Source organism: Balearica regulorum, chromosome 14, assembly GCF_011004875.1.
Source record: "Balearica regulorum gibbericeps isolate bBalReg1 chromosome 14, bBalReg1.pri, whole genome shotgun sequence".
Taxonomy (NCBI): Eukaryota; Metazoa; Chordata; class Aves; order Gruiformes; family Gruidae; genus Balearica; species Balearica regulorum.
The window spans coordinates 16,540,420-16,551,545 of record NC_046197.1 but is presented as its reverse complement, the minus strand read 5'-3'; the positions used below and the strand labels follow the sequence as shown (position 1 = coordinate 16,551,545).

The 11,126-nt window shown below is 39.9% G+C and overlaps 2 protein-coding genes across 5 annotated transcripts in view; one reads left to right on the top strand and one right to left on the bottom strand.

The window, feature by feature from the left end:
- HNRNPAB (heterogeneous nuclear ribonucleoprotein A/B) overlaps positions 1–11,126 on the top strand; it is a 30,790-nt gene that overhangs the window by 19,346 nt on the left and 318 nt on the right. For 2 of the 4 annotated variants that reach the window (XM_075766533.1, XM_075766529.1), the window contains one exon: positions 6,592–10,998. The exons of the other annotated variants lie outside the window; for them this stretch is intronic. The gene's annotated coding sequence lies outside the window, so the exon portion shown is untranslated. Of the gene's footprint in view, positions 1–6,591; positions 10,999–11,126 lie in introns of those variants that run through there. 4 annotated transcript variants of the gene reach the window in all.
- The window catches only part of COL23A1 (collagen type XXIII alpha 1 chain), a 194,590-nt gene continuing 184,589 nt past the window's right edge, over positions 1,126–11,126 (bottom strand). Inside the window, exons 28-29 of the mRNA XM_075766536.1 lie at positions 10,352–10,390; positions 1,126–9,413 (exon numbers count right to left, since the gene is read on the bottom strand). Coding sequence (XP_075622651.1) covers positions 9,411–9,413; positions 10,352–10,390 — 42 coding nt within the window. The 3' untranslated portion in view covers positions 1,126–9,410. The remainder of the gene's footprint in view (positions 9,414–10,351; positions 10,391–11,126) is intronic.

The following is an 11,126-nucleotide window of genomic DNA, read 5'->3' as shown; positions in this document are numbered from 1 at the left end:
TTTCTTTTACAGTTGAAAATAATTCGAGATGGTAGCCTAGGTGTTACAACTGTATTAATTGTTCACGCATAGTTCACTATTTAAGCAAAAGCAAACCCAAACCATTTATATTGTTGTGACAGATAGGTAGACCTGATGGACTACTCCAAAGCCAGTCCTAGGATAGTCAATAGGATTAAAAGAGGAAATGCTATCATCAGATTAGAATGGTCAGTCATTCCTTCATTCCTGTGTGATTGGAATGACTTAAAGGAAAATAGGAAGATAAAGAACCAGAAAGGATGTTGAGTCCTCTGCAGGTGTTGTATCCCATAAATGAGTCCACAAACTTAATGAGCTTCATTGCAAAAGATGCCTTTTTTTTTTTCCTTCCAAGTACATGTTCCCATTCTTTTGTTTTAAACTGATATCATCTCTTAAGACAACTCTAGGAAAATTGAGCAGACCCTTTTAAAACTACACATTTGGCACTTTATCTAGTATATCTGGTCAGCAACATACACCAATAATTAGTTGCAGTTATCTGATAAACACAGGAGCAATTTAAATTTTCTGTAATGTGGAGAATTCAAAACCAAATTGCTATGCACTTGAAGTTAGACTGAATTTAGGAATTCAAACTCAGTTGTTGCATAAAAATCAGGTTTTATGTAACAAAAGACAGTGGAGGAAAAGTTAGTAATGGCTGTTAATCTTTATTTGAACTCTTGTCTGGTTAAGATATTTAGTAGCTATTTATAATAACAACCTGAACATTTACAATTTGGAAAGTTTATTCTTGGTTACAAAGGCAGAGTTCATTATACATATTCACACAATTATAAAAGCAATCTGTACAGAGAGACCACTTAAAAAAAATCTAGTCTTTGCTTTTATTACAGAAAGCATAAGAAAAAATATTTTTGGAGGTCTCAAGCTAATGTACTGTCCATTACAACTTTAAACTAGAAATACATGATGCAGTACTAATTAATACCATTTTAACATGTTAAAACAATGGATAAGAAATACTGTTATTAATGCCTTCATTTTTAAAGTAGTTGTTCCCCAAAGAAATGAGTAAATAGAGTATTTTCATGGCATGTACATGGTTAAAAATCACAAACAGTTTGCAAATAGAGATGATAAGTACATGTTCTGTATTTTTAATATCTATATATATTTCTTTTTAAAGGTGATACATTTTACAGAAATTTAGTCCGCTTTGTATAAAATACCATGTGAATACATTCAAAACAAAAACTAATTTTCGCAAGGTGTCCAAACTGCACACACACGCAAATAGCCCTTTCTCCCCTCAACAGCCTTACTGGAGCAATGCAACCACTCACATAAATAATGGACACTTGCATAACATGGTAGAGGATTAAGTCCTATCAGCATAATTTCAAAACAAATATGGACAGATATAGCACACATTGCATGTATTTTTCTAAACTGTATACAAAAAGTATAATTTTCATTTAGGTTTTATAAATACCAGCAGGTATAGTTTCTCAAATTACGTTGTTTCAGAAGTGCTAGCGTACGTGCCAGTTTTAAAATATTTCTATGTCCTAAGCATTTTAATGCAACAGAGCAGGTGGCTTTCAGTTTTGACTGTGGTATTTTGTGCTGAACGTTCATCATATTGAATATTTTTGATTGCTTTGTAAGATACCAGGAAAAAGAACCCCAAATAGTAGCAGAAAGTTGCTACGTTATGAAATTGTCTATAAAACTGCACTCCATCTATGAAAACAACCAGCAAATGCAACAGGACGCCAACTCACATTCTAGCTGATGGCAATTTACTACCTCTTCTGCTTAATTTGGAAATTCCGTGAGTGCTTTTGATATGCACCCACCTATACTTAATAACATTACGTAAAATGCACTTCTCAAAGTTAAGCATACAAAGCAGTGTTTAACAGCATATAAAAAAGCAGCAAGTGGTATTGGTGTCATTTACAGATAGTTGGGACATCTCCATTTTAAGTTTCTATTCATTAATATCTACATTATATAAGAAACCACACACAGACACACAAGCGAGCTGACTGTCCATGCAACTGCGCAACTATGAGGCAACTTCTAGCAGAACTTAGCAAACAGGGATTGATTGTTGTCCTAAGACACAGGAAAACCACAAATGGTAATAATGTATTTCTTATTCCACTCTGTTGTCAATAATGCCACTTTTTATGCATTGAAAACTCATGTTTCCCAGCTTTCCTGTGGTTTTCCCCCAGGCTCTCTACAGTAGTATAGAGTCACACAATCTATTAAGTCCTTCTTCCATTCATTTCTAAGTGACAGGTTTTCGGCACTTACTTTAGCTGCAGATGACACAACAGCTAGATATCCCTTTTGTTGTGCCATCTAATTGTACACAAGCATATGGAAAAGTTGCGGTAGTTCACCTGGGGACATGAAAATACTAAAAGTAATTTTAAGCTTACAAATGTAAATGATAATCAAGAAAAACAAAGTTTAAGAAATGGATTTTTTTACTCACTGGTTTCCTTCAGTCTGCAGCAGATGTATAGTATTTCAAACTGTACTAATTACCGTCAGGTTCACTGCAGTGCCAAGGACACAATTAAAAGGCAGGTGACTCCAGTAAATAACAGTGAGACTGGACTAACTAGAGTGACCAAATGGTTTCTCCCCGCTCCTTCCCTCCCCCCCCCCCAAATTACTATTGCAAAAGAGTCCGACAAATATTCTTACATAAACGCTCTCCTGTAAGGTTGCCAAGGCCAGCATATGCCACAGCGATTGCCTTGGCAAGATAAAGTGTCTTAGGCCTCCTGAAATCTATCCAAATACTTCACCTCTCACTTGAAAATCTTCCTGGTTAAACAACTAGAAGGCTGGCTGTGTGACTAAGCACATCAGCTGATACTTAACAGGTAAAACTTAGGAGCATCAAATAAAGCAAGCAGTACCGAGGCTTTACTCCACGCTTGGACACCTACTAAGGACATAGCTACGCTAGTGCAAATTGGAACCAAACTCACTGATCTGAATTCCGCCAGATACCTACGGTATTTGTCCTGGATAAGTGGGTTTGGGACATGTAAATTTTTACATGATACTACTAATATTTTTACATATCTTAGAGATAAATCTGTTGTCTGTGAAGAAAATAATTCAAAGCTTCCATGCTCTAAAATTTAAAAATGGAAACTGGACAGGAAACCTACTACAGATAGATTTTGTGTAACGCTTTAAATTGTCTGGGCAACAATGGGACTAAAAAGAACTCGAAGAAGTGAGGATATATGATGGTGTTTCCCAAGAAAGAAATACTAGTTTTGGAAAAAAGATTAAAGTTTCTATCTATGCACTCCTATTTTACAAATACCTATTTGCATAATATAGTTATGCAAAAGGTGTGCCCATCCCTGTGTGTGCTGGCAATTAAGGGACAGCATCACAGCATCAAATTTGCATAAAATTTGTTCCTCTAGTAAAAAACTATCTCCTCTAGAGGGCAGCATTAAATCAGTATTCAACAACCAGGAAACCTACACTCTAATATTCCTTTATAACACAGACTAAATTTACAGGCTAATAAGGCACAGTTATATTGGCCAAGGATAGTTATTTACCATTACAATAAAGCTGGAAATTTCTGGCATCTCAATATTTTAATTAAGCTACGCATCACAAATGGCTGAGTTTTTTCATTCTGGCCCAAAAGTCCGCTATATTTGGCTGATTGCAAACCCATGTGCTATGTATAAAAATTCACAGATATATTCTCAGCTGTGGGCTGGCACGATAGTAAACACTGCAGACTGAAATCTTTGCTGGTGTAATCTACTTCAGCTTTACTACAGCCAACAGTTGCGCTCAGTTACAGCAGCTGAAGTGGGACACCAAGCTTGCGTGGGGGGGAAGAGAAAAAAAGCAACTAAACTAGAACGCAGGCTTTCTGCCACGAAAGCCTTGGTCATCACAAATGTGCTTCCTGGGCAGTGGGTTACTAAAACAATCCTAAAACCATGGGGTTTTAACCTGTGTCGTTCTCCGTGGAAGACTTTTCATCATTGCATAGGATGTTTTGAACTGCTGAAGCCTCTTTTGCTGGTTTGCTTAAGGATTTCAAATGCTGAATTTATGAAATTACGGAAGACAAAAGCTCACCTAAATATTTCATCTTTTGGTTTCCTAAAAAGAAAACACATCAGAAAGTCTCTTGATGTTAGAAGAAACATTCTTATTTTTAAATACACAGGAGAAAGATCCATATGGAAATAAATTTATCACCATTATATATAAAACAAGCATTAGAAGCAGTGTATACAAGAAAGGTGATTCCCCTCATGAGAATAAAACAAAGCACATGGCAATGCCTTGGGGTTGTTGGGGTTTTTTTTTGTTGTTTTAAAAACTGAAATTCCAGTGCATTAAGGCTTGGAAACAGTTTCAGTTTGGAGTCAGACCAGGTTTTCTCTGCCACCTCTTTCATAACCCAGAGAAATAATCCCGACCTCAGCAGCCAAGCCCATGGTTCAGCTGCAAAACTCGTCTCACCTGCCCCCATCAGCACAGGCCAAATGATGGGGTAACGCTCTGGCAAGGGGCCCCTGGAGCTGCCAGCAATGGAGTTCTGGCTGTGGGGGTTATTTGGCCATGTTCCCGTCCCCCCAAAACTCATTCCCCCCATAAGCTTTGGGGAGCCCATCTCATGTGTACAGTGGGGCGCAGCATCACCACTCCCAGAGCACCAGGGGCCAGGACCGACAAACACAACCACAGCGAGCAGCAGCTCTGGCGTTACCACCTAACGCGTCTGCCATGTCTTGTGGCAAGGTAGCCCTGCCTGCAGAGCTTTGTGGCTGAAAAATGTTTTTCAAGTGAGCTCTTGTGCCTTTAGGACTTGGTTTGGGAACAGTATGTTCAAGAGAGGATGTTGGTAGTAACTGGAAAGATGGTCATTAGCTACAAATTTAAATAGAACAAGCCGTAAAAAAAGCTGCTTGTGCCCTGCTCCCAGGCAGCAGGCAGACATGGTTTTCTTAACATAATGGCAATCACCATGCTTTCTGGTTGCTTCAATCAGACTAAGGAATTTTGTGTTGTAAACTAGAAAACAAAGATACAACGTAAATTTGACTGGGCTTCAGTTTCCCCCAAGTTCAGTAACTTAAGTGTGTTATCCAAAATGTCAGTTGATGAATCCACGAAGCTAACATGCTAAATATTTTAGTGATCAAGACAAATCAATTGCTGAGTCTCAAGCTGACCTACATTTCATAAGCATGAGCAGCATCCCTGTCAATCATCCTTATTGCTACTGACATCCAGTGGTAACATTTAGCTGCATTTCTGAATTCCTGTAAAACTATCTTAATTTTCTCAAACCAGAGGGAAAAAAAAAAGAGGTTTCCTGGGGAAAAAATGCACTATGCTTTATGAGAGGCTGAGATAATTACTGAGTTTTGAGCGAGACTGCCAGTACTACCGAAAATTTATCTTCGTGAGCTATTTGCAAACTCGAAGTATTAAAAAAAGACCTACATGAACATTTTCATATGGAAGGAGAAAATAATCAACTGATCTGGCATGAATTTGCTGGCAAAGCACATTTTTTTTTTTTTAACTCTTCCCAATAAGACCATGACTTCTCTGAAACAATTTACCATTTAACAACCCACTCTTCTAAATATGTGTGTGGAAAGCACATGGAAGTCTAAACAAATTTCCTCTTAGACCCTGTGCAATCGATACAAAACTCAACAGTTCCTCTAATATAGTCTGTCGATCTGAACGATACGATCGATAAGGAACACCGAGTTCAGACTGTAAAGGCCAAATGCAGCGATCCGAGATGAGGACCGGGAAAGGACTTCAAGCGCAGATCAGAACCACGGCCCCGCAGCAGCAGCCTTGCCCAGGGATCTGTACCTCGCTCTGTTCCCGGGAGCTCTGCCTTCCACAGGTCCCAGCTGCTTTGGCGATGGAAGGGGTTGGTAGAGTAGACGTACCACCAGCAGATCCCTGGAGATCTACTGGTTAGTTCCTCGTACTCAGGGCGGCAATAGGTGCCGTGTACAGCAGGATCTGTTCCTGCCACCCTTTCTACTGGTTTCTAGAGAGCGGCAGAAGTCCAGAGAAGCTACTGCAGACAGGCTGCCAGTCTGTACGCATGCAGTAAGTCAGATGTCCTGAGCATGCCAGACTCGGGGCAGGTGCATAGATGGATCTCCTTTGTACGTGCTGGACTCACCAGGATGCAGAATAAATCACCGCAGAGAGGGCATTTGCCTGGGAATTTTCAAAGGTGCTCGATCACCAAAAGGTTTGGCAGCTGAGGCAGTAGTGCTGATGGGTATGGATACGAACCACAGTCCTGTGCTAGGAAGACGATTCCAGCCTTCGTCCTTGACTGGCACGGACATGCTGTGCCTCGGGTACAAGGAAGAACAACCACAGTTAAGAGGTTTAGTCCATTCAAAAAGTCCATTCCTCCATTACAAGCAAATGTCTTGGGTTCTGCGGCAGCAGAGGCTCTGTGTTGGGAGGGGGACGGCTGCCGTGCAGAACGATTAGAGCAATAGGTAAAGCACTATTCTGGTATTCTGTATCAATGTTTTGCAGGCCTGGCAGTGGTCACAGTTGATGCCTACAAGCACTGGATATTCCACAAGTTGAAGACGGAATACTGACTTGTTTACCTGAAGATAATAGGACTTCGGGGTATTTCCTCAGAGAAAATATAAATTTTAATATAATTTCATAAGCTTTGGAGGTTAGCTTGTCTTGTAGCTTCAGTGATATCAAACTTCAAGTAGGAGCTAGATAGAAAGCTGTTTAGTTTTTGCCAGCGTATGTAAAACAAGACTTTTCTATCTGCATTGTAGTTTGTTTGTGGACACTTCCAGATTCTTGTGCTTTCTGCAGTCATTCTGGGGACTGAACTCTCATTGATATCGATAGAGGTTCCATGAACAGGACACATGCAGGAGTTTGAGTGTAGATGCCCACAGTTTGGTTTGGAGTAGTGAATTGCTTTTAGTTTGGAGATGACTGGGGGAAGATGGGAAGAGCAACTGTACATTAAGGGAACAATTACAGGTCTTCCCGGTGACATCAATGAGAGATTTGCCTTCAACCTTCCACAGAAGATGATTTTTAGCTTTAATTTGGGGCAGAAAAGGGGTTTTTCAAAAGCACTAAGAGCCAGTGGGAGCTTGTTCAACTGCTCCTTTCGCCTTTAAAAACCCCCTACACCAAAAGTGATAGCTAACAACATGAAATGGAAGTAAATAAAATGCATTTTCATTGCTGTTTTGAGTTACATAATTCTTGTTTCTTGATTTGTTAGTTGATCTGAATTTACATGGATTTAACCTATATGGTGACCAAGAAAATAGTCGGTAACTGGTAAAGATGCAAAGTATAGCCACAAAGCAAGCAACGCAGAGGTGTAGACCCTAAGCAGCTAACAAAGGTCACAAAGGTTCACTGCCTACAGCCGTAAGTCTTTTCTGTCCACATCTACCAAGCTAGACAGCCATTTCTGCATTTACCAGCAGGTAACAAACGCTCCCAGCTGACTAAAAGGATAAGCTCGAGGACAACTAGGACCCAGTCACAGCTAAGAAGTCACAGACATCAAACGTCACCCTACCTGTGTGGAGCACTGTGCGTGTTCCTACCCATCTTCAGAATATCAGAGCAAGAACTCCCTTAGCACTAGGTCAGCCTGGACAGGGCAGATTGCCCCTGGACAGTCACATCCCTCAAGTCCTCTCTGGGAGCAGCTGCCGTAAGAAATGCAGTGGAACAAGGGTTCAGATCTATTCAGTGCACCAAAAATGACTCCCTTCTGTATCCTCTAAGATCAAGGCCACAAAAAGCCCATACAGCATCTGGTTTGATATTGCGGTCAGACTCTTAATTTCACCTGACTCCTACACAAAGCCTCGCAACTTGTATTGGGCTATTTCCTCCAGAAATGATCTGTTAAATCGAAAAGGCATTAAAGGGATGGGGATTACATCCTCGATCTGGTTAGGATTAACCAGTCTCACCATTAAAAAAATCTATGGCTTACTTTATTTGATTTTGTGTAGCTTCAGCTTCCACCCATTGGATGAATGTTTGTACATCTCTTTCTCTGTTCAATTTAAGAACTTGTTAATAGAAAGCATCTCCTCCCTGTAAAGGAATCCGATTGCCTCTTGATCTTCATTGTAAGCTGAACAGACTCGGCTGTAAGCCATTTTCTTCCTCCCTGAAATAATATTTTATGGCTTTTTACTGTACAATCTCTATTTTTGCAACATTTTAAAAAATGTGATAGTGGAATAGTTTGCAAATTTTTACTTGCTCTCAATGCCATGTGCAGATAGCAAAATCATAATCCTCCTTTTATTCATTAGCCCGCTCTGTATGGGATGTGCCTGAGATGAGATTATTTAAAGAGACTGAAAAAGGGGAGAGAAGGAAGAAGACAAGAGGAGTGTACAGAGTTACAGAGTTTACAATTAAAACCATGTAAACCAAGAAAAATCAAACACAAATGAACCCTAAAACCCAAGACAATTAAATACTCCAAACTCTCAAGTTTTGGGAATCCCAACAGCAACACGATGCATTCTGTTCTTTAAGAAAAAATTTGAGCAGAGCCCTCCCTGTCCTGCAGCTCTACGCTGAAAGTATTACTAGGGTTTTGTGTTTGAAATTCTGCAGTGGAGGTTTCTTGGGGAATTTGAGGTTCTGCAGTAACAAAGCGCTTGCACATCTTCAGCCACAGACCCCAGAACAGGACCCAGAGGCGCTTCCTCTTGAGATAAAAAGCTTTTTGTGACAGTAGTGGAAATAACCACAGGTAGTCAAGGTTGTTCTGTTCAGCCAAGGATTTGCTATTTCCATCGTATCAGCAGCAGGTAGCAATGAACGGAGCTTGGCTTTGTTTCCTCTGCAAGTTTCAAGTCCTTCTTGTGTTTGACCAGATGGTATAACACAGCTTTTTTCATTTCTAGGGCTGCATCCTTTTTTTCTTCTTTGTTTTCAGCCAGGCTTTTTCACCCTTTTAATGTGCATGGGCAATGCAAATAGAGAGTTGAGAGCCAAAGTAGGACAGGGATTTCTCCCTCCTTCATGCGATACGGCACACAAGGCAACATGCTATCTCAGTACTGTTAGTTCCCGCAGCAACATCAGCAGTATTTGAGTACTGTTCATTCCCAGCTACTGTCACTGGTACCTTTATCAAATCCTGATGTTATGCGTATCTTACGGGTTTGGGAGCTTTACAATATTTTCAAAGTCCATAAATGACAGACAGAATCCAGTATAAAAAAAGGTCAATATATTACTGTCGAAAGGTTTTTTTTTCCTTTTTTTATACAAAAATTTAAAAAGGTCAAAATATATCACATTATTTACATATTGTGCTTCATGCTCAGAGATCACTGAAAAAGAACACAGACAAACTTAATCAGAGAAATGCTCCATTCTTTACACTTACTAATCTTATTGTTAATATTATAAGGATTGGTATTCAGATTTCTTTTAATATTAACAGTACATCCAAATGACTTACCACAGAATTAAAAACTTTTATATGCTGAGGGGCGTGCTCACATTCTAACCAAGGGTTTGCAACCAGTTAGTAACATGCTTGCTATTAACTCAAACTGTGTCCACGTACCACATGTTTGAAACTGGGTTGGTAATTCCATCGAGCTTCAGTGTCGTACCCTTGTCGGAGAATGAGGTTACAGTGTCCTCCTACAAGTCTGGATCAAGATCCTCATCCTATGGGGACACACGTGTCTCATTCTCCTGCTCTTTAGCACTTACAACCCCTGGCTGTTGTGGGTGCGTAAGACGGTACAAATTACCTGACCACCTGCACCCAGATTTACTGATTCCAGCACTGAAGCAGCGTAGCGGTTGTGCATTATAATTACAATGGCAGAAAAGTCTTTGGCAATAATGTTTTGTAACTCTGTGACAAAGAGGTAACCCACTGTAAAAGTCTCAGCTAGAGGGCATGGGCTAAGTCACACGAGCGCGTTTTGCAGAGTGGTGCGGTCTCTGCATGAGTGGTTCCTAAACTGCCTGGGCCATCGTGAAAGCCAAGCCTGAAAAAAGGCATTGCTCCCAACAGTATTAACGAGAATGACTTTTCATGCAAGTTTTTGGAGCGGTGTTCCTAGCACCAGGCTACAGCTCTGGGGATCGAGACATGAAGCTAGATGGAATCCTGCTCCCCCGAGGCGTGACATTATATCTGCCAGGCATATGACCTGTTGCTAAACGGAAGTGCAGCAGTACAAACAATCACCATGCAGCAAACAAAATTACTCAGGACCTGCTCAAGGATATACAATTATTGTTACTGTACCTTATGCCAACATCCTGCTACTGGCAGTCCGTCTGGTCCCTGCAAAATTGAATTTACACATTTAATTTCTGTTGATAGCGACTTAAGTCAGACGCAAAAACCTGAAGCTCAGTCCTCACAACCGTGAAAGGTTTAGCAGCACCGTTAATTACCATGCAAAAACCATTTACTGTATATGCACAAAAATAAATATGCAGGCAAAGTAATGCGTGGTCACGCACAATGCAAAGTTGAATACACCCCAGGGTAAAAAAAAAAAACAAAAACAAAAAACCCACAAAAACCACAACACAAAATAAATCTACACTTTCTTTTTCCTTTAAACAAAAAAGAAAATGTGAGCAAATGTAAAAATTTGGAACCACAGTTAATTAACTTTATAATCTGCTTTATAAGGTAGTGTTTTTTGCAATCAGACATATATGTGAAAAGCATGATGTGGAAATGTACTTTTTGTTAATATGTGCTTTTCAGTTTCGGGGCGATGATGTAATTTTTTTTTCCAGATAATATCCTAACTGTGTTAAATTCAATCCTGCAGTGCTTAGTTTCTTTAAGAAATCTTGAGTTGCTGAACTGATTGAAATAGGATGAGTTGTGGACTATGCAAAGGGAGTGAAAATATTTGTCTTTTTCTGATGGAGATACAAGAAACGTACAGAAATCAGAAAGCCAGAAGAGCTTACTTACCGGGAGGAAAACACTGAGAAGGAAGGAGCCCCTTAGAAGAGGAATGGACTATGTATGACCAACTCTTTCAAGATACTTTAGAAGA